Here is a 23452-nt window from a genome sequence, read left to right on the forward strand (position 1 = left end):
TATGCATGTCATGCATTTTAATTTTGCTCAGATTGTTTTTATCAATTGTTTGTGTAAACTCCTCTCTACAGATGTGCTTCCTGCTGGTGCTCAGCCTCCTGCAGCACAACCTGCCCAATCCCAGCAGGTGGACAACCAAGGCTTTTTAAAACACCAATCACATTCCATAGCTCTTTGTGTCCCCTTATAAATCCTGCCAGTAACTTCTGTCTTCCCAGATTCTATGAGCAGGACCCAGCTAGCTTACTGCTGCAGGAGGTATTTGAAGATGCTGACAGGAGCCCAGGAAGCCAGAGTTCTTTGCTTGCTGTGATAAGTTGCTTCCTTCCCAGGAATAGCCAGAGCCAGCACGTACTGCTGTCCTTCCCATGCTGTTCAAGTCCTCTGCAGACTGATATTTGCAGGCACGTAGGATGGGAACACTTGGCTTGTTGCAAGCTGGGCTTCTTAGTTGCATTTGTGCCCCATTTGAGCTGCTAAGATGGTGACAAACCTTCCTGTGGTCTTCTAAAACCAGACAGTGCCATGCAACTCTGGTTTACTGATATAATTCAGTGACAGAAGTGAAAATGACTGCTCCATTTCAGAAGGAATGGATTATCTATAGAAAGATCTCTAGCAGTATTAGCTTAGGAGAGCATGTGGGGTTGTGTTTGGGGATTTATGTGTTTATGTGAGCTTACTGCTTCACAGCCTCCAGCTGAGAGGGATATAATCAGTCCATGAGAAATGCCAGAAGACCTAAGCAGAGGTGTTTTCTTGATCTACAGAAGGCCTTTAGTCAGGGTAAGCAAGCTCTGCTTTACTTAGGAGTAACAGAAAATGTGCAGAGCACACAGTTTATTATGGATTTTATGATTTTTTTTTTTTACCAAAAAGATTTTCATGGGTATCATTAAAAACATGGAGAGTGCTAGAGAGAAACTGGCAGTGGAGTTTTCAGCCAATGAGTGACAAGATTAGGAAGGCCAATGTGCTTTTGTTTGAATTAGAATCAAAGAGTCATTAAGGTTGGAAAAGACCACTAAGCTCATCCAGTCTTGCAGCATTCAAGATGAAGAAGATTGAGACAATGAAAAAATGCCATTTCAAAACTACAGCTAAGAAACTTTTTTTTCCTGCTTTCTATATGATCTTGGACGGCAAGAGCAGGAAAGACATTGTAAATCCAGGAGCAGTCACAAAATGATGGTGACTGGAGAGCCTACAGAGGTGCTAATCAAGGGGCTGGAATATGCTCTTGTGTTGTCCCCAGGACCCGTGCCATGTGTTCGACATTGACTGCATCTGAAACAATCAGCAGGGCAGACACACTGCTACCAGAACTCTCCCTTCTGCAGTGGCTCAAGGTAATGAAGGACTGGCCTCTCTTTGGGTGAAGCTGCAACAAATATTCAGCATTTGGGGCAACCTTCCTGGATCCAGCACGTAAGAACCAGCCAAAATCCCCAGTTCTGCAGAGGGACCTAACATGGGTGCTGCTAGCAGGATTGCCATCTGCAGAAGGAGAGGAGGCAGCTTGTAGGTGTTTGTGCCTGGTTCCCCAGCCCCCACATTTTGATTGATTTAAACCATGAACTCACAGCAGCGATGAACGCTGGTTCCCCGATGGTCTTCCCACGTGCTGCTGCCTCCACTTGCTGCTGAGCTCTGTGCTAGTGCAGATGTTCTTCAATATTAGTTGTTGAAATGAGCAGGTCCCACAGGCACCAGCAGACATATTAATGTGCTAAATGGCATTAAATGAAATTGAAAGTGCATCTACGTTCTTAACGTTACTTCTCCCTGTTGACCATCTCTTTGAGTCATCAGCAGTTTTGTACTCTGTGATCTGCAGTGCCAGATTTGAGCTGGGGGAATCTTGCTGCTGTAGTGAGTCCAGATCTGGTGATGCTGGGAACCAACTCCTGCGGTGCTGGATGCTGTACTGGGCGCCATGTGGTCCCATGGGCCACATGCATAACAAACACGTGAGGCATCGTGATGCTGAGACACCAGCAGCCACACTCTGCAAAGCAGCTTTGGAGTGGGAAGGTGTTGGGAAAGCTTTAGCCCATGCTTTAATGCTGGAATTGACTCAGCAAGCAGTCTCTCCCCAGGAGCTAATGTGGTGTTTGACAGCTTTAATACAAGAACTTGCTACCAATGATGGTTTTTGCACCAAAATAGCTTTGCTGGTGTGCATATTCAGTTGGTAGATGCAAGGCAGCTACGATGGAACACTGCAGAAACACTCTGCTGTCCATGAGCTGGAAAGGACTGAAAAGGTGAGGGACTGGAGACTGACATGGGGAGAGGGAAACCTGGTTATTCCTGCAGGCTGGTCTTGCTGCCCTCCCAGTATTTTGGTGGTCCCCACAGGTTCTGAGCATATAGCCAGGCAGATGCAGCAAGAAGCACAGGAGCAGAAAGCACCAAGCAGAAAAGTCACCTGAGCAAAAAAGATTGGTCCTAGTTGGTCCTGTGCTTATGAGAGCTCTGCTTTCAGTATCAAATATTTGACACAGGAGTGCAAGCTTGATTGTTTGGCACAGAAAGGTCTCCCTCTGCCCATTAGCCAAAACCTCCCAAAATGTTTGTCTTTGTTGCAGTTTGGGTGGGAAACTCTGGACAGTTGGCTGAAATGATGCTCAGTGTCACCTGCAGTCATTGACACCTCAGGCTCACAAGTGTCCAGAATTTCCCAAAAGTGTTTTCCCAAAATTGCTTAATTTGGCTTTCAAATCTTGAAATGAATGACTGTTTCTTTTCGCTCCCGATCTATTTAATTGTTTTATCTCCTAAAAGCTCAGTCCTTAGAGTGGCATTTACATGGAGATATCAGCTCCTCCAAGAGGAAAGGAAGGCTTTCAGCACCTAGAAAGTACTGAGGTAACTGGTAATTCCTGAATACCTCCCTGGGGAGGCTGTTCCAGTGGTGGCTTGTGATCACTGGGAACTTTTACCATCTCTGTCAGCAACCTATGGCACTGGTTGATTTGGGGGATGAAAGCAACCCCATGACCAGGGGAAAATGAACCCATCAGAGCAGGGCCACTGATCAGCAAAGCTTGTGCTCTGGCAGTGTGGGGCTGTTTATGGCAAGGACTTTCAGGCTTGGCAAGTTTTCTTTCTCTCCAACTGAGATATTTCTCCTTGAGCTGAACGAAGGCAGTGTTTAACTGCTGCTCTCCTGCTGTAGGCTGGTGGCAACGCAAGCACTTCCTTGCCAGCTGGTGGAGGATGAAATCCCAATTTGCAATTGTAAACGCATCCCAGGGATGCAGAGCTGGAGCCGAAGAGGTCAGTGGGAATAGAGGGAGGCAATCAGCAGCAGTGCCAGAAGCCGAGGTGTCTCGATGCAGACGGTACTGCTGTTCAATAAAAGCAACCTCCCTAGGTGGCTATTGCTGAAAGCACTGCAAGGACTGCATCACGCCAGCCTGACTCAGCTCAGCAACAGCGACTTGCTTAAGGGAAGGAAGCAGCTGTTGCAGCATGTGGACTTTAACTGCCAGGTTTGAGCTGGGGTTTCCCAAGCACTTGGTTGCACCAGGCGTGGGACAGAGAGATGCTGTAAGAGAGCAAAAGAATAAAAAAAGTTCCAGGGACAAGCAAAGGGTGAAAAGCCAAGGGCAGCATCAGATGTGACCAGCACTGCTTCCCTCCTCCACTCCAACCTACCACATGGTTAAGCACAGAAGTATGAAACTAAGGGAGGAGAGTACTGGTGGGTTTGGTTTTTTTTCTTCCTTCTTTTTATAACCTGTCAGCACTCTGCTGCCAGTTGGCTCTTGGCTGGTGTAGGGGCAGCCCAGCTGCAGGGCTGAAACCTGAGCTGGGGATGTGAAGTTTTCTCCTGAGCTGCATAAGCCAAGTTCTGGGACTGGGGATAGAAACTGTGCAGACCTTCCTCACATGAAAAATATTTCAGCTGCAGAAACACCTTCCCAAAGAACAAGCCCAGTAAGCATGTTTTAAAACAAGCTGTTTTATGTTTTTATGCTGCCCTTCAGCTTGGTCCATGTTTTGGTATTTTGTTGTGACTGGGGATTATGATCAGTGTATTAACTCCAAAGCTGCAGCACTACATAAGTGCAAACCCTTGCCTTATTAAATCACTTGAGCTTTTCAGCTGCAGAAAGCAGCTGCTTGAAAGAGAGGAGACAGCTGCATGGGAGGAAAAAGAGTGACAAGAAGGAAATGGGTTATGTGGAGCCAACATCTGCTCCCACATACATTTAAGGGCCACAGCCACACCACAAAACATTTACCCTTCCTAGCACCCAGCAGCCTCACCACCACAGAACAGGACTTGCCAGCTCTCTTCTCTGAACCCAAAGGCAGCAAGGCATGTTTTGGAAATGCAGCACAACCAACACAAAACTACTCCAGCCTGCTGGAAGAGCAACATCCAGCATCCCAACAGCCTCCCAACTGATGCTTTTCTACAGCAGGCCCTAACCAAGACACAATATTGCAGCACAAGGGAGACTTCTGATAGAGGCTCATGCCATACGAAGAGCATCTGGGTTGATTGAGCCTGCAGCCAGATCAGGAGCGAGCACTGCTATGCCTGAACTCACTGTGCTGAGGAGTTTGTCTCAAGTGCCTTCTCATTTCAGCCTTTAAGGAACATAGCATTTACCAAGATACGATGGGAAAGGTAAGATCACATCCCCATCTGGCCTGGTTGAAGAAATTCCCTGGAAAAAGGACAAAGCTCACAATTGGTTTCCTCAGATTTTGGTCATCCCTGTCCCCATGTCAGCCCCTCCAAGTGAAAGCAGAGAGCATTAGTTTACATTGTTCTGCTTGCACTGACATTTTAACTAGAAAAAAAAACAGCTGGCCTGAGACCTTGCCTTGGGAAAACACATGTAAGTTAAGCTCCCACAGAATTGAAACAGGGTGTGCTGAAAACAGGCACCTCTGAGATAACAGTTCAGAGCACACTCTGCTCCCATCTCCACAGACACTGTTTATCTCACCCTCCTACCTGCTGACCCTTCTATCTGACTCCTGCAAAAACCTGGTACAAGGTAGCCAAGGTGTCAAAGACTCCTGAAAAGGAGGTCTGGTAGCAGCAGCTCCACATAGCTTGTGGTGCCTCCCTTCCAGGCACCCTCACTTCCTATCTCCTACTACCCACAGTCCAAGGCAACAGCCCTGGGCAGGAACAATCTTACTGTATTACAGACCTCTTCCTAGCTGTTTGTATTCCTTTATTCAATCCAGACTGCCACAAGGACAGGCAGGTGGAAAGCGCAAGGAATCTGTTTCTGTTGCATCTCAACAAGAACCAGAAAAGCAATGGTTTTTTGCTTCAGGTCTGTCAAACAGATGCTGTTCCTGGTAAGGCAAACGCTGGATTACGTATCAGTGTTACCCTCTTCCCACTGCACAAGCACTACCTGTGTTCAGTGCTGGTGTTGGGGCTCCTGTGCCACCTATCCTTCTACCTCACTCATGAAGTCACACTACAGCTGAGAATAAACTCAAATATCCTTCTTTGAAAAAGCAGCTCAGCCAGCACTCAGTTTGAGTAGTATATATTCCATTCTGCTTTTTATTAATTTTGGTGTCTCTTCCAGAGATAGGAGTCTCTGTACAATCATGAAAGACAGAAGAAGGTCCACTTCACAACGGTATTTCTTGGGCTTTGCCTTATTCACCTCAGCTTGCTCTTGCACAGGGAGAAGCTGCATGAAGACTGTCATGTGTTAGGAGCAGGTTACACTACAGACAGAACCAAGTCCTTGGACAACGATCTTGCTGCAACCTCTCCTGCAAGCAACCCTAAGAAACACCAGACCAAGAGGCACCACCTAGGATGGATTTCAATGAGTTTTTATTTTAGACAACCTACATGACAGATGGTTTTTTTCCTTTTTTAAAACAAGGCCTCCACTCCAAATCAGGGTCAAAATAAAGTGAATAAAGCTCAAGATGATATCAGTCCAGTTGTTAGACATTGCCGATTCCTGGTGTTGTACTGATGAAGAAGAAACAGCAGCCAGCTATGAAGACAGGTGATCCAAAACCATACTGTTTGATTTGTTACTGTAACAAGAGTAGCAAGGGTTAGTACAAGGTCACCATAGGTTTCTGTAACATACTTTGTATTCCCTAATTCAATCTGAGCTGCCACAAGCAGGCAGGCAGAAAGCGCAAGGAAGTTATTTTTGCATCTCAGTGCAAACCAGGGAGCAACAGGAAAATTTGCTCATGGTCTATCAGAGGATGCTGAGCATTTCTACACAGAGCAACTGGCATCAGCTGTTGATCAAGTCAGACTGAATGCTCACTTGCATCCTTTCTGCTTGACACACCCAGTTTCAGATTTCCTCTCAAGTGCACAACCTAAACAAACACTCAAGTTTATGATGCATGTTCTATGTCTCTTACAAGAGCTGTACCAAGAAACATTTTCCTCACCACCTTTGGAATGCCCTACTACTGTTCTTCTACCTCATCTTCCCTGTTCACTGCAGGCGAGTTGGACTAGATAGCCCTCAGAGGTCCCTTCCAACTCTAAGGATTCTATCATCTTGAAGCAGACAGGTTATCTGGACTGTACTTCCTAAAGGTCTGCCCACATAGAGGAGAGAAGCACAGGCTTCTGCCCACAGGTTCTTCCAGCTTACTCCAGCTCCAGGCTGAAGGACAGACATAAGTGAAGTTTCACCAGCTGGAGTATTGTGCTGTGCTGGAAGTTGGCTCATTTTTACATGACCTGAATACCAGAAAGCCTGCAAGAGGCTTTACTGATACATTCAGTTGGCTATAAACAGGCTCTTGAAGTCCAGAATGGCAGAGGAAAGCAACTGGTGATTCCACACTGCTGGTCCCCAATGAATCATATGGGTCCCAGAATAAACCAAAATATGCAAGCGTTGGGATCTAAGTATAGTCTCATCACTATCACATTCAAGCTCAGAATAATTAAAGCAGATCACAGCAACTGCTTGGGCTCAGAAAGCTGGAACTTCCAGACAAAACAAGGGTAAGTACTGAAGCAAAGTGTTGCCGTGTTCCCATATTTAGGGCAGTATTTAAACACAGTTCTTATGTAACTAAATAAGGGCAGATTAAGCGAAAGAGTGAAATACACTCAAGTACAGCACTCCAGAGTGAGCCCACACAAGATGGATCTAAACTAGATATATTTCATGTCAGAGGACATTGCCTTTCATAGTCTAAACCATTACCATCTACACACACACACCTCACTGAAGCAATTCTTCCTACATTTCTTATCCATTACATCACTATGAATCACTGCAGTGAAGCCACATCCCCTTATAGCATGACTCAATAGCACAACGGAAGTCTCAGCCACTTTACATAATACAAAGCAGCAATCAGACTGCACTTGTGCAAACCCAGTTTTTAAACTGGCAGTCACCGTTCAACTTTTAACAGAGATAGAATGATTAATGCAAGGAAAAAGCTACTGATGCTTTTAATTACATTCACCCCGTTTTGGTACTTACACATTTCTCAATCTCTAAGCCATCCTTAAAGAAAATCATATAAGGGGTCACACCATCCTCACGGAAATCCAGGAGAGCCACCATACCATCTGGATTCATGTTCTCTCCTACAAAGAACTTCAGAGAAACGCGTTACTGAGACATTCAGTGAGCTACTACCAGCAAGCAGCATATATTATACAAGAAACCTACAACATCTCCAAGTTGAAAGTCTCCCTTAACAGCTGCAGGAATTTTGCTTTCCGCAAGTTTACATAACATCACCACACTACTGTGAACAGTAAACAGAAAGGGCCAAAACAATTCACCTTTAACACCTGTAACTCCAGCTCCTTTTAGCTACAGTTGCAGCTATCACAGCAGCTCATGCTGCAATGAGCTCCCTGAACACCTAGAAGCCTTTCAAGTATTTCTTCTGACTATCAAGGCTCCTAATATCCTTAGGAAGGGTCCCAGTGAGATGTCTTTACAATACAAGTTCTCTAAACTCAACAAGCTAGCTCAGCAGAAACAATCTCAGCTTGTATTACTGAAACAATGCTATAATCGCAACTAACCTGGTAGTTTTTGAAGTTGGCAAGGATGTGTTTGATTTGTTCTGCAGCCCCTGTCATAAAAGGCTTTACTCTCTCCGGCTTGTGTTCCTCAAGTCTGGCTTTGATTCTGGAAAGAAAATAAAAAGCAAGCTTTGAGAACATGTTCTGTTCTACACGCTGTGCAGCAGCATCATAGTAGAGATCTACCAGCAGCCACAGTTTGATCATATTGTATTTCCCACCCCCTACCCTGCCACAAATGCTGGTGAATTAACAGAATGGTGCCTACCACTCAATTCCATTTTATTGCTAGGTTTGCACTAGACAAAAAATTAGCAAGCCAATTCCAGAGCAACAAGGGCACCATCCATCAGTATCACAAGAACTGTTTTCACCTTTAGCACTAACCCGCTTTGAGCAAAGGAATCCATCCCTTGGAAACAAACAGCTCCATTTCACACAGTTTCAGACATTTGGACAGTCAGGTTCAGAAAGCTTTCCTTTACCACCCCCCTCCCACACAAACATTTGGTGGAGTCAAAAACAAACAAACAAACAAACCAGCAAGGCTGCAAACAGCCTCCAAAGCACACGATCTGGTCTCAGAATCACAGAACACATTGGGTCAGAAGGGACCATAAAGCCCACCCAGTTCCAAACCCAGCTGTGAGCAGGGCTGCCAACCAGCAGATCAGGCCACCCAGGGCCCCATCCAACCTGACCTTGAGCACCTCAGCCAAGATAAGCACAGATATCCCAGTACCAATGCTTTAAAGCTCCAGTTCTGCCAAGGATTCAGACACGGCTGAATTTCACAGCCAGTTTGGCACCTCCATCAGAGCCAGCACCCACCAGAAATAAAGGCTAACATCCTCAGGCCCCATAGAAGGGAGCAGCCCACCGGTACTTACGCTTTCATGTAGTCCTTGATGTACTTCTTGTACGACTCTTTTGTGAAGCTGGTCTCCTGAAGGTGGTGGTTTATCACTATATCCACACCGGTTATCACCGTGGCTTCTGTCCCCTCTCCCTCAGGACCTTCAGCAGAGGCATTGCCACCAATTAGAGAGTCATCAATTTGACCCTCTGTCCTGGTGACCATCTAGATTTAGAGACATCAAAAAGCTTCAAGGCTCTGCCAACACCTGCGTTCCGCTGCTCTTACACACCTACGTACGACCTGTCGGCAGGGCACGACCTCAGAGCCACGCTCCCCACACACGGCTCTCCCCGCGGCCCTCTCTGCGCCCTCTCCCCGCTCCCTCCTCCCGGTCCCGCCGCGTCCCCGAGCCTCGGGCCGGCCGGCTCTCACTCACCTTCCCCTCCACTTCCAGGCACAGGCCGTTCGCCACCTCGCGGATCTTGTAGATGTCCGAGAACATCTCGTCCTCTGCGGGGACACGCACACACAGGCGCCCAACGCCTCGTCAGCCGCCGCCATGCCGTGCCCGGCCCCCCCACAGCTCCGCCGCATTCCCTCCCCCTCCCTTTTCCCCATCCCCCCCCCGCAGCAGCAGCGGCGCACATGCGCAGCACCGCCGGGCCCCGCGCCCGGCCCATGGCGCAGCCGTCCGCCGTCCGCCCGCTCCCCGCCCGCTCATAGCCCCCCCCTCTCCTTCCCCCCACCCCGCCGCCGCTCTTACGGCTGATGCAGTCCCGGTAGATGATCATGGCGGCGGCGGCGGCGCGGGGTGGCGGGAGCGACGGCGCGGCTCTCTGCGCAGCGACCCGAGAGCGGGCGGGAGCGAGGCGGAAAAGGCCGAGTCAGCGCCGGGCGGAGCTCATATAGCGGGCGGGCCCCGCGCGTCACCGCGCGCGCCTGCGCCTTTCTTCCATTCCTCCGCCTCTCCTCCCTTCGCAGCGCCCCCGTGCGGCCGTTGGGCGGGAAAGCTCTGAACGCCCTCAGCGCACCGCACCCCTCAGCTGCGGTGTACGAGAGGCACAGATCGGAATCCGGGCCCGGCAGCACGGGCTGAGAGGGAAGGCAGGAGGACGCTAAGGATAGTACCGCCCTTGGCCTCTTTTCACCCAGCCCTTGCACGTCCCATTCTGCATCAGCTTCCCTCGCCCAAAGTAAATGTAGATCTTCCTTGAACTCTGGCTCTGAGGTGACATTGACAAAAAGCCTCCGAAGGACGCTGTGAGACCTGCAGTGTGTGGTGCTGCTAGCGATCCCAGCCTCGGCAGAGATAGCAGGGCGCAGGATGCAGATCCCAATTGTTCACCCCCCTCAGCGAGTAAATTGCTCATTGCCTTCTTTCTGTGTGTGCCACTACATAATGCAAAAGCCACATGCGCAAACAAAGCAAAACGGTGAGCGAATCCATCGCTTCCCATTGCCAGGTAGATCATAGAATCATATCATAGAATCACAGAATGGCCTGGGTTGAAAAGGACCACAGTGATCATCTTGTTTCAACCCCCCTGCTATGTGCAGGGTCGCCAACCACCAGACCAGGCTGCCCAGAGCCACATCCAGCCTGGCCTTGAATGCCTCCAGGGATGGGGCATCCACAACCTCCTTGGGCAACCTGTTCCAATGCGTCACCACCTTCTGTGTGAAAAACTTCCTCCTAATATCTAACCTGAACCTCTCCTGTTTCAGTTTAAAACCTTTCCCCCTCGTCCTATCACTATCCACCCTCACAAACAGCCATTGCCCTCCTGATTATATGTTCCTTTCAAGTACTGGAAGGCCACAATGAGGTCTCATGTTCAGCCATGTCCAGGTAAGCAGCACTCATCACGTGTAAGAGTTTCTTGGGAAGACAAACGTCATCACTCTGAACATCCTCCCCCTCCTTCCTCCTCCTTTCCCCTGGCTTTAATTTCTGAGCATGACACTGCCTGGTATGGGAAACCCCTGTGGCCCAGCAGTCCTGGTTCTGTCCCCCCTTAGCTCCTTGTGCACTCCCAGCCTCTCACTGGCAGGGCAATGTGAGAAGCTGCAATGTTCCTGACTCTGTAAGCAGTAACTAAAACATCTCTGTGTTATTGCTGCTGTTTTGATCACAAATCTGAAACACAGCATCGCATGAGCCTTTGTGAAGAGAATTAACCCCTCTCAGCCAAATCCGTGATAGTTTTGCAAGAAACACACAGGTACTGGCACTAATTTCCCATGCTGTGATTTTCTGCGATTTGTCTGTGATAAACAGATCATTATGTATAAACAGATCTTTTGTGATGAAAACAGATTAGAAAACACATTACAATTCTGCTTTTCAGAAACCAGCATTGCTAGAAAAAAACTTTGGTGTTCCTCACCTGTTTTTTTCTTCAGGCAGCTGGACCAGGCTTCATATATTCCAGAACAGTTAGTTCAAATGTGGTCCCTCTGCAGCATGGGCCATTGTAGTGCTGACTGGCATCTAAAATGACGTGGCAGATTTTCTTCATTGTGCACCTCATCTTTGGAGACATCTAAATCCCATGGGCAAACAAAGCCCTACGCTTTCATAGATAAACCTTTGAGGATTTTCTAGGTACCTATGTACAGAATTGCACAAGAAGCCTCTTTCATGGAAGACATCTCAGCTAGTTATGAACTATTGCAGGATTTGACTGTGCTCAACTACTTAATTGTGTCTTGAATTAAACTGACTGTTATCAACTGATACTTCACTATTCTAAGTTAAACGATATGTTTTCAGCCCACCATGACAACTTGCATTGAACTGTATGAAAATGGAGGTCTTGACTACAGTTAAGTGACCTGCAAGGTGCAGTCTGTGGGAATAGAAGGGACATGAGGCTGGAGGAAGAGAGGTGAAACTGGACTGTGGAGTAGGGACAGAAGCAATGTGTTCTACCCTTTAGGGAGGCTGTGAAAATCAGAGAGTAGTGATATTATTTTACATCATGCACTGCATGCATGGTGAGGGCTCTAAAAGTATGTTTCTCCTGGTAGGGAGGAAAACTGAAAAACTGAAGATTAACCAGCACAAGACAAGCCAGGCACTTATCATGCCTGCATCTGTAGGGTTTGCACCAACCTTAATAGGGTGTTCTTGGTTCCACAGACCCCCATGTCAGCCCCAGAGCTGCCAGCTCTTACCCCAGTGAGGCCACAGCAGGGCCAAGCTCCAGAGTCCCACAGCTCTGCCCTACTCAGCAATGGCCCTGCTGATCCAGACCCACCTGTGGGCCCACATCTTGGCCTTGACTCATTCCCCACAGAGGTGTCTGGTGCCTGGGGCTGCCCCAGTTCCCCTGGCTGCCCTGCATCTGGCCTTCTGTTTAGCAGTCCTTCCTGCACTCAGGAGAAATACAGATTTTGTTACCCCGATGTTCACACTATTTACAGCTCTTCCTGTTCTGGCTGGGTTTGTAAAAATGGCCTGCATCTTGCCTGGCTTTACACCTACCTCTCTGTTTCACTCAAGGACAGTGAGCTGCACTCCTTCAGACAGGAAGGTTTCTGCATAGCAGCAAAAAGCCTATTCACCTGTGGCATCCAATGCACCCATTCGGCTTACCTGGAGCCCTGCCAGTGGTGATGTATGAGGGGGTCATGCTGCCCTGCACTGCAATTAGTGCTTTTTCAGTAGAAAGAGGACTGGAACTGCCAAGATAGAAATTTAAAGCAAGGGAGCTGAACAAAGTTGTAGCCACATTTTAGCATTACCAACCTTATTAGCATCCACTTGGCTGAAACTGTTGTAGAAGGGCCTGATTCTGCTCTTGTCTTGGTGCTTGGATGATGTTGGCACGCTGGACAAAGGGCCTGAATATTAAGTGTTGGCCAATGATCCAACGAGCAGACAGGCAAGTTTATAAAATGCAAATCTATTGAGGGCTTTTCAACGTGAAGATGCACCATCAGGTTCAGGCACGCTGTGTGCCCCACACTGCTAGGTGCTCTAAAGATGTACTGGGGGAAGTGCTGCATGCCCTGGCCCTTGGTTCTTCCTGAGGCTTCCACTGCTGACAAATGCCAGAGGACTGAGCAGATGCTGCTCTAGAGGGATCTTGATATGCCTCCATATAGCTACTGTGATGTTATGTTCCTGAGTGCAGAGCAGAAATGCTCAGATTGCAGACACAGGACAGAGAATTGGGCAGCAGTTCTGTGGGACGGAGCTGGGGACAGGTGACTCCTAAGCTGAAGAAGCAGAATCATTCATCTTACCTGTTTAAAGAGAAGCCAAAACCATGCTGGAATGCTTGAGTGGTGACGTTATCTGTTCAGTGCTGCTCATACCTCTCTGGAGTACTGACTCCAGCTTTGGCAATGCACTTTAAAAAAGGCGTGGACTAGTTGGCATGAGTTCCAAAAAGCAGGGGAATGATGAGAGGTCTGAAAAGCACAGCCTCCAGGTAGTTATTTTGTTCCACTTAAAAAAGAAGACGTCAGTAGAGCTGTCAGTGTCTTTAAGAGAAGAGCAGTCTATCATAGAATCATAGAATGGCCTGGGTTGAAAAGGACAACAATGATCATCTTGTTTCAACCCCCCTGCTATGTGCAGGGTCACCAACCTCCAGACCAGGTTGCCCAGAACCACATCCAGCCTGGCCTTGAATGCCTCCAGGGATGGGGCATCACAACCTCCTTGGGCAACCTGTTCCAGTGTGACACCACTCTCTGCCTAGGAGAATATGTGATGATTTATTTTGATGCAAGGCCATTTTAAAACAGGTATTGGAAACATTTCCCAGTCCTGACAATAGAGAAGCAAGGAGCAGGTTCTCTACGTGATTCTCTATCCTTGCAGGCTTTTGAGAATACACTAGAAGCCTGCTCAGGTGAGAGCAGAAAGCACATTAGATCCATCATCAATGACAGATAACACCCGATCCTGCCCTGCAACAGAGAGACAGACTGCATCATTCCCAGCTTTGTTCTGCGTGGTCCAGCCATTCTTAGATAAATGGTGTGCTGTCATTTATACCTGTTCACAGTGGTTACACAATTGGGATACAAATAACATCTTCGTATCCCTATTTAGAATGGACAAGAGGGTTTGGAAAAGGGACACTGCCAGAGAGGAGTGTGCTCATTGTCCTGCATGGAAATCACATGCGGAGTGGGGGAAGCATTTAGCTGCTGTAGTGCCCACAGCTTTAATCCTGGTACGATTCTGTACTTCAGTCCTATTTAAATACACTGTCTGTACAGTCCTTTGACTCAGATTAGAGCTGCGTGGCAGGTAGGGCTCCTTCCACACCAAATTGAAGGAAGAGGGGAGCAGTGGTTTAACTCGTGTTTGCATGCAGCAAGCAAAATCTCTTTGGTTGCTCTTAGAGCAGAGCAGCAGAGTTGCAAATTCATCCACAAAACCAGAATCAGTGCATGCCTTGGCTGGTTCAATTGCATGAGGAGAAAAAAAAGAGAGTGTGATTAATCCTATTTAAGCTCACGGCTCCATCTCACACACCTTAGCTTTTCTTCCTGCACTCCAGCTCATGACTCCCACCTTTTTGTCTGAATAACTTTCTCCCCAAAGCTGAATTGTGTCCTTGATTAGTGTGCCCCGCTGGGGAGACTAAGACTGCCCACACATAAGACTTGCTACTTCTTCAGCTCCTTCAGCGATATACGGAAAAATCCCACTAGATGGCGGGGCAGGAGCTGGTGGACGGCAGGCAGGCAGGCAGGCAGGCAGCACTGCTCGCACTGATAAAAGGCCACAGCTTTCACCAGTGGCCATTTCTAAATTACCTGGAATGCCTCAGGACCTGTGTAAGAAAAATTTGATCTTGGCTCAGTAACTGAAACAGCCTGTCTGAGCTCCTGGCCTGATGGATGCTGCACAAAAATAACATTCACTCCAGATAACCGGCGTCCTCATGTGATGAACTTCAGTCTATTGAGTTGTTAACCATTAGGAGGACTAATTCTATGCTGTTAAAATCCTTCAGTGGTGATTTAATGAAATAGAATCATATCATAGAATAGCTTGGTTTGGAAGAGACCTCAAAGATCATCTAGTCCCAACCCCCCTGCAATGGGCAGGATTGCCAACCACTAAATCAGGCACTGAATCAGATCCATCCAACCCAGCCTTGAACACCTCCTTTGAAGTTTGGAATGAAGTTATTAAATTATTTTAATTGGTTGTTGCATGGTTTTCAGTTCATTGCGATGAGATGTGAGCTCTAGGAGGATTTGTCAATTGAAAAATAATTGTCAGAGCGCACAGCTTGTTAAGGTGTTATTCCTAAAACTCTGGCACTGAATTTGTTATCAGGTAATAAATGAGGAACACCCTCAGCTAGGCTGTTAAAGCAAACCTTGCTGCAGGTGCTTCAGGTGAGTGACAGGGATAAAGATGTCATTATAAGCAAGAGGTTAGATCAAATTTTTGATTTCTCAGTTGTGCAAAGCATCACTTTAAGATACTGTAGAGGAAAGCAGGCAAGAGAACTACAAGACTGCATTTTGGAATGCAGTTGCTGAAGCAGAAATCCAGTAACTTGCATTCAAAATGCTTGTCAGCTGCAAAAAGAAAGCTGCTATTCTTTTCCGTGCCAGATCCCAAGACAGGTTTGTTATTTATAATTTCACGATAAGGATTTTGTGTCTTCTCTGTTCCCCTCTTCTGTGAAAATCAAAGAGCTCTGAATGACAAAGGATATGTCATTAAGACCAGGCTGGATGTGGCTCTGGACAGCCTGGTCTGGTGTTTGGCGACCCTGCACACAGCAGGGGGGTTGAAACTGGATGATCATTGTGGTCCTTTTCAACCCAGGCCATTCTATGATTCTATGATATGTCCAAGGGTAATGGAGGTATCAACCAGCTTCTGAGATCTGGGATTGTTCTGGGTTATATGGTTTTAGAAAGGTACAGAGACATTATGACATGGGCAATGTTAATGGAAGCTCTTTGCAAATTGTCTTCCACAAATGTGCTGTAATAAAGGTTGGTCTGTTTGCCTCTGGAATGGCTGATGATCTTAGGCACCTTAAGATTAGGGTAGGAAAGGGCCTTGAAAGAGGACCAATCCTGAGTCTTCTTGCTTCAGGGGGATTAGTTAGACATGCATCACTCTGGGAAGATGTTTGTCTGTCTTGTTTTTGAAATCTCTGGAGAGATGTTTATCTACCTTGTTTTTGAAATCTCCTGATGATGGTGATTTGCAGTCTCCTCTAGAGCACAAACATTGACCAGGAAGGGGGTGGGGATCTGGGTCCTCCCACTCCCTTGTGAGTGCTGTAGGTACAGGCTGGATCACAACCTGTACAGAAGTGAGTTTGGGTTTCTGTCTGATGCTCAGATCCTGACGGAGCTCAGCCAGCTCCATTCTCCCCAGACACCTGGCTTCACAGTGTCAATATCTATCCAAAAAACTGCTGTATTCGTTGCCAGCACTTGCACACAGGATGAACCAGCACGTCCTCTGCTGTTTGGTTCTACCACCAGGCCACTGGGCACATGGAAGTCTATCAAAAAGTTGTGATAAAAGTAGCAACAGTACCAAGAAGAGAAGCAAGGAGTCAAGTAATAAACTAGAACAGGACGTGCTAGCTTTAAGAAGGAGTATCTGGGGTGGTGTGTATAATGGGATCTTTGAAATTAGAAGTAGCATTGAGAAAGTTAAAAAAGGTCCATTATTCCCTGCTTCTGCATACAGGGACTATGATGTAACAGGTTTGGAACAGACAAAAGAAGGTTCCTTTAACACAGTACATGTAGTTATACTGTGGAACTGATTGCTCCGGGGTGCTGTGGATGCCAAAAGTTGAGACTATTGCAAAAGCAATTAAAGTCATGGAAAAAATGCAGAAAGGGCTATTAAGCATTCCAGGCTTGGGAAGAAGCCCTTCAGCTTAGGGCTGCTGAAGGCTGGGGAATATAATGCTGAAAGGTTCCTGTACAGTTGCTTTTTCTTTGCCTCCATATGTCTGCAGCAGGACGCAAGCAAGAGGCTGAATCAGGCTAATGTTTGTTCTGAGCCAGGATGGCTGTTCTGTGCAGAGCAGGGCAGGGAGCCCACAGATACCACCCAGTTACACTCTGCAATGCTCCTGCGAAATACCACCACTACAAATTATCTTAGGAATAGCACGCAGGCTGCTTAGAGGAGAAGGAAGAGGAGCAGAAGGCTGTGAGCACGCTGGGGAGCTTTCTGTGGGCATATCTGAGGCAGAGATAACCACTGGTGAGTTGTGGGGCCATGCAGAGGAGAGGGAGGCCTTGTGCCCGCTCTGCCTCACCAACTCCCAGCTATGCTAATCATATCAGCAGCAGCCCCCAGGGCTTCTTGTTGGCTAATTTTGCTGTCTCATAGTTCTGACCTCGTTCTGACATTTGAAGGAGCAAGTAAAGTCCTCACATCAGCTGCCATCAGCTTCCTGGCTGCTTCATTACTGTGGCCAAGCACCCAGCCAAGGCCGTGTCAGATATCCCCGGGTAAGCGAAGGACTGCGAAGGTACTGCAAGGTCAGGTAGCCTTGTGTCACCAGGCTAGGAAATCATGCCCAGCTCTGACAGTTCTTTGGGCAGCCACAAGCCACCTCTGCCTGTGCTATTTCTGAGTTGCTCTGTAATGCCTAGTCCTGTACTCCTTTAGCTGTGGCTAACAGGCATTAAATGACAGCATATTTCCCAACTGGGAAGCATGCCATACATGCGTGCTTCAATCCATACATTTTCATGTGTGCAAGCAAGCGAAGTTGGGAAGTGGGAAAGATGTATACATGCACCCAAAACTGAGCACACATATTTTTCTGCTGTAAAAGAAGACCTCTGTGGCCATGAAGCACACAGTGGCTTGTATGTTCTGCTTTGTTTTGTTTTTGCTAAAAGGTTATGCTGTCCTTCAGTTCTGAAAAGCTCAATGGAGTGAGCAGCAGCACAGCATGCATCTGGGGGGCAACAAAGAAATTATTTCTCTGTGGGGATGGGAAGCAAGAAGAAATCCTACTGAAATAATTAGTGTATACAGAAGGAAGGGAAGGCAAAGATAAGAGAGGCTCAGGAGCGTATGGTCTAACAGCACAAAGCAAATGATTCTCTACTAGGAACAGCATGAATACAGAAACCACGCGACAGATGCAGCATGCTGAACATCAAATGTATGTAAATTATTTGTCTTGTCAGTGCATTTCCTTACCGTTTGTGAATGGTTTTGTGCTTAACATCTGAGAGAGAATCTGAGCAGTAGGTTTTGGTTACAGCAAGTGTTGCAGACCCACAGTGAGACTGTGCAGGATACAGTGTGCAGGCAGTGCCCAGAGCTATGGTCAGCCCCTGGAGAACCAGAACTGCTCTGCTTTCCAGCTGGGAAAAGCACTGTGGCAAGGCAAGAAGTGAGTTGCAGCCAAGCACTTCAGAGCAGTGCCATGGAAATGAGGGCTGTTTTCCTTTCTGCTAATCTGTGTTATTATCTACTCCCTTGAATTCCCCCCCTGGTGGTCAGTGCTAGTTAAAGACTTGGCTTTTATCCAAAGCCTGCATTCACATGCTTCATGTACGAAATGCTGACAGAAAAAAAAAAAAGCAAATTTTCCATTCGTTCATTGGGCAGTTCTGCTGCTGCTTCTGAACACAAAGGGCACGGTTTTATTTCCTTCATGCAGCCCTTATTTGTTCAGAAACAACTTTCCTTTTCCAGAGGAACAACCTGACCGCCTGTGGGTGCCACAAGTTGCTACCAGTGGGTGTTTCACAGAGGCTCAGGGCTGTGACCTTCACTTGCAATTTTTTTTTTTTTTTTTTTTTTTAGGATTTCACATGAAAAGCTCCTACACAAAGTCTGGATCTTTTGATTGTTATGATCCACTGAAAATGAATCATAGAATCATAGAATGGCCTGGGTTAAAAAGGGCCCTGCTGTGTGCAGGGTCACCAACCACCAGACCGGGCTGCCCAGAGCCACATCCAGCCTGGCCTTGAACGCCTCCAGGGATGGGGCATCCACAACCTCCTTGGGCAACCTGTTCCAGTGCATCACCACCCTCTGGGTGAAAAACTTCCTCCTAATATCTAACCTGAACCTCCCCTGTCTCAGTTTAAAGCCATTCCCCCTTGTCCTATCACTATCCATCCTTGTAAACAGCTGTTCCCCCTCCTTTTCTATGCTCCCTTCAAGTACTGGAATGAAGTCTTCCCAGAGCCTTCTCTTCTCTGAAGAGTTATGAAAATTCTTCTTCATAATTTCCTTGATTTCTGCTGATATTCTCTGTTCCTGTAAACAACCATGACAGCTGGTAGCTATGCAGGCCACACGCGCTTATTCATTCATAGCCTTTCTTTTGGTTTAATACAGTTGTAATAGAGTATTACATTTTTCCACAGGCAGGGAAACAAAAATGGAAGAAAGTTCACAGTTATTCAAGGATAACAAGAACGTGAGCTGCTACTGTGATAAAATACTTCAATGGTGCTGATGCAGGAGTTCCATCTTCAGAGCACTGCCGTGTTCTCACAGTGTGGCATTTGGCCTTGCATACCCAAGACTCAAAAGGTTAATCCCCAAAGAGAGGCACAAAAAAGGGCTGGGCTTTGGAGTGACAGATGAGAAGTTCCATGTCTCAGCTCCACTGAGCTGCTTTTTGCAGCACTCAGGGCTAAGCCTGTAAATCACAGGATAGAAGGTGGTAGAAACTTCTTGTGGCATTCAGATCTTGCTCTTGGCTGTGGATCTGGCCTTCCATCTTTTGATTTCAGACCCCGTTAGCATACATACAATGTTAACTAACGTTAGCCCTGGGCAACCTGATCTAGCTGTGATGTCTCTGTTCATTGCAGGGGAGTTGGACTAGATGGCCTTCAGAGGTCCCTTCCAACTCTATGTGATTCTATAAATAACTTTGTTGTATGAAAAATATGAAAGCTACAGATTGCACATCACAAACGTGGACTTGCATATGCAACTCGTGGAGAACGAACTGTAAATCAGAAGACTTCAGTTTTTTCATGCAAATATCCTATAGAAATCAGAGAGAGTAAGAATGTTGAATATATGTGTTCAGCTTTGTCTGGTGGGGGATACAGTAATAATATTAAGATGACCATAGTTGTTAAATCTTTTAATCTTGCAGTTAGCCAGACTGCTGCAATTTACAATGCTGTGATTTACTTTGCATGCTCTGGTAAGTGACACCATGGTTTTATTTCAATTTAGTTCAAATTCTTATGTTAGTAGTGTATAACAATATGAAATGAAGCCAAACAATGAACACTCACAACATTTTTTGGTCCAATTCTTTGATGATTTCCTGATTGCTTCTCAGTGCTTGCTCTGCAAGATAATATATTTGAGCACTTTAAAATTACAACAAAAGGATGGCCTGAATTATTACTGTTTGATCACAGCTATTGTAATATGTTAGCTGATGCCTCTTCACTACTGCCAGTGTTACTATTGACATGATGAATGTCTCAAACGCAGAATAAGTTTGTATTCCATAGACAGGTTTTGAGTTAATGTTCAGTTGATAGAGAAACAACATGACATTGCCAGAAGTCATGCTCTGTTTGCTACAGAATCTTGTGCATTCTCTACAAATATAAAAACAGTTCCAATTTGCACGGCTCATCCTAATTTTCCTGTGATCACACTTATTTTGCAGGTGCTGTATTTATGCCTCTTTCCATTGCTTGCAATTACTCAGGCGTTAATCTATTAATATAACTGCAGAAGTGTCAAGCAGACAGCAAAATGCTTAGTTTTTAATATGCCAGCGTGGAGCAATCCACAGTAAGGTCACACTGCTCACACTGGCTTCTGTCTCAGGTCAGGAGAGGTCTCTGGTAGCTGGTTTTGGAAGCTGGCACAAACTTGCTCTGTCATGTGCTACCTGGGGAAAAGTTCAAACATTCAAATCTGGGCTCAAAACACAGGCAGCAGGAGCTGAGATGCAGCTCTTAAAGAGAACGTTTAGTGTATATTTCTACCTGTCCCACAGAGCTCCTGACTGCCCTTTGAAGACCATTATCTTTTCAAGTTTATGTTTGGAAGTGCCTCTTCAAGTAAAGTAAGTTGGGGAGCTGGGATGGAGAGTAGCTATGTCTGGAAGTGTGGTGTTCAGCAGTGGCAATCATTCAGCATGTGTTTTTGAAGCAGAAACATTCTGGAGCCTGGATGGACCAATGCATTACTATGAATAAAACTGGGCAGCCTCTATCACCAAAAAATCAAAGTGGCTACTATTACGTCTTGTCACCTTTGAGTGCTCAACCTAATGGCCACAGTCAGCTAAAATCAACAGAGCAAATCTATGGGCTATGTTTAAAACTACATCTCTGTATCCACAATACGGTACTCAACAGTGGTGTAACAGCATGTCTTTGGGTGAAATGTACACTACTGAGGGTCAGCTGCTCTAAAAATTCAGCTCAATTTCATGCAGCAGCAGCTTAAGGGTCAGTGCACATGAAATATCTTACCATCACCATTTCTAATCTAATATTTGAAGATGTGAGCTTAGACCCTTGGTTTGGGTTGGGTAGTTATTAGCATCCTGACAAAAATCTTTTTCTGCTTTCACCTCCAAAACTTCTGCTCTGAGAACTTCACAAAATAATAATCAGCTTCTCGCTGGGGTTATCAGATGAAATCAAAGCTCTGACTTTCCTGGCACCCTCACAGTAAACTCCTCATAAGGCTGAGAGAGGTCGGCCAAAACTTGGAGGCAAACCCAGGCTTACTTAATGAGCCTATTGTTCATTAATAGTGACACTGCCAGTTGTTGCAGTGCATTTGAAGTTAACGAAATGGGAAAGTAAAGGAGGAAGCAGCCAATGATAATGAGAAGGTTGAGGGCCTGATCCCACCACCGTTGGTCAGCAAACACCTCCAAACTGGGAGATGTGCTCTGGGGTTGCTAAAACCATTGGGAGAGAGCACTGGATGGGAGGAGAAATGCGGACTATCCGAAAAATTGTTTCCCAGGGCACTGATGTGTTCTGCAGCGCATTTAGGAGGATCAGGAAGGAAAGAGGCTGTTCAGCCGAGCTTTCTGAGTAAGCTTATTTTGACCAAGAATGTTGTTCACAGGAATGTAAAAACACTCTCATTGTTTCTAATGCAGAACAGCGAAATAAAAGTCCATGGTGCAGACAGAATGATTTGGATTGTGAGAGTCCCAGCTCCGATCTCTCCACTGCAAGAAGTGCTACATTTGTCACAGCGTGCCAAGTATTCTTTTGCTAATGCTGTTCTCCTGCACTATGTAAAGGATGTTTATAAGGTCCAGCTGCTATGTTTTATTGCTGTTAATAGGGATCACAGCACTGCTGCAGACACTACAATGGTTTAAGTAAAATCTTTGAACCATTTCTGGGCAAGTATCCAGAAGCCAATGTCTGGCTAAGCTTGTAGGGCTTTTCAGACACAACCAAACATGATACTTGACACTCTTTGAATTCAGAGGGGTTAACATTAAGATTAAAAAGGCTGGTAGAAAAGTATGTGCTGGCACAATTGACACAGGCAGCATGTAAATGAAGATCTTTGTTGATTAAAGACTTGCTGGGCTAATTGAATGAGCTATGCTCAGATAAACCCAATGGAAATGCAGGAGCCTGTGCCCCATTGTGGTGCCCTGAAGTCTTTAACCAGACCATTTAAATGCCTGTACTCTGAGCCAGCCAGTATAGAGAGAATATAGAGAGAATGTGATATACCTCATTGCTCTCCCTTTGCTAGTGCTCCTCTTCCAGAGGCTGTGCACACACTGATCAAAAACCATCTTCTGGGATTTCCCTGCTTTTGGAACTGCTTCCATGCCCAGAGGTGTTGGAAATACAGAGCAATCTGTTTATAACCCCCACAATTCAGTGTTACAATGTCTGTAGTGACAATCAGTGTAGAAAAAGTGCTGTCACCTGCATATTACTGGAAAACATTTGGAAAAAGATACTGCGTAGGCTGTGCATTTACCAAAACTCCATTCACAGCAAAGCAAATGAATGATCTCACTAATGATGATGCAAGTTTACAAGGACAAAGGAAACTCTTCAGTGGTGACAAAACGACAAGACAGTCTGTGTAATCCCAGGCTGGATGTGGCTCTAGGCAGCCTGGTGTAGTGGTTGGCAGCCCTGCCTGTGGCAGGGAGGTTGAAACTAGATGATCATTGTGGTCATTTTCAACCCTGTCCATTCTCTGATTCTGTGATTCTATGATAACGACTAGAACCATCTGGATCACTTCACTACCATTCATTCGAGCAGTAGGACATCAGGTAAAACTCTGTCCTCACAGCCACAGAGAGCAGGAGGGAAATGATTTCCCCTTGTAAGGAGCAGGAGAAACACAGTGAAACAAGAATCAAAACTCAAAAAGCAAAGCTCTTAGTTAGGATACTATGAGGGTGTTTTGATTAAAAAACAAATATAAATAACATGAGGAAAACAGAGTAGTAAAGTCAGGTGACTGGGAATCAATCTACCAAAGCTTAACCCCAACAGAGTCCAGCAGAAAGGAACTGGCTGTGGGACAAAGTCATGGTGAGGGTGTGTGACCAGTAGCACACGGGGCACACAGAGAC

At 46.3% G+C, this 23452-nt stretch overlaps 1 protein-coding gene and 2 non-coding genes across 3 annotated transcripts; all 3 read right to left on the reverse strand.

Moving 5' to 3' along the window:
• Positions 1 to 5192: 5192 nt before the first annotated feature.
• LOC116216241 (small nucleolar RNA SNORA31) lies at positions 5193 to 5328 on the reverse strand. Its single transcript, XR_004158694.1, has one exon. It is a non-coding gene; the product is annotated as a small nucleolar RNA SNORA31 (small nucleolar RNA).
• A 485-nt stretch (positions 5329 to 5813) lies between these two features.
• On the reverse strand, positions 5814 to 9769 carry TPT1 (tumor protein, translationally-controlled 1). The gene is made up of 6 exons (XM_085215833.1): positions 9655 to 9769; positions 9328 to 9401; positions 8923 to 9113; positions 8033 to 8138; positions 7476 to 7592; positions 5814 to 6042 (listed from the first exon to the last, which is right to left on the reverse strand). The coding sequence occupies exons 1-6, from the start codon at positions 9680 to 9682 to the stop codon at positions 6040 to 6042; spliced, it is 519 nt and encodes a 172-aa protein (XP_085071959.1). The 5' UTR covers positions 9683 to 9769; the 3' UTR covers positions 5814 to 6039.
• LOC116216240 (small nucleolar RNA SNORA31) lies at positions 6098 to 6228 on the reverse strand. Its single transcript, XR_004158693.2, has one exon. It is a non-coding gene; the product is annotated as a small nucleolar RNA SNORA31 (small nucleolar RNA).
• Positions 9770 to 23452: the final 13683 nt, after the last annotated feature.

Source organism: Meleagris gallopavo, chromosome 1, assembly GCF_905368555.1.
Source record: "Meleagris gallopavo chromosome 1, MGAL_WU_HG_1.1, whole genome shotgun sequence".
NCBI classification, from domain to species: Eukaryota; Metazoa; Chordata; class Aves; order Galliformes; family Phasianidae; genus Meleagris; species Meleagris gallopavo.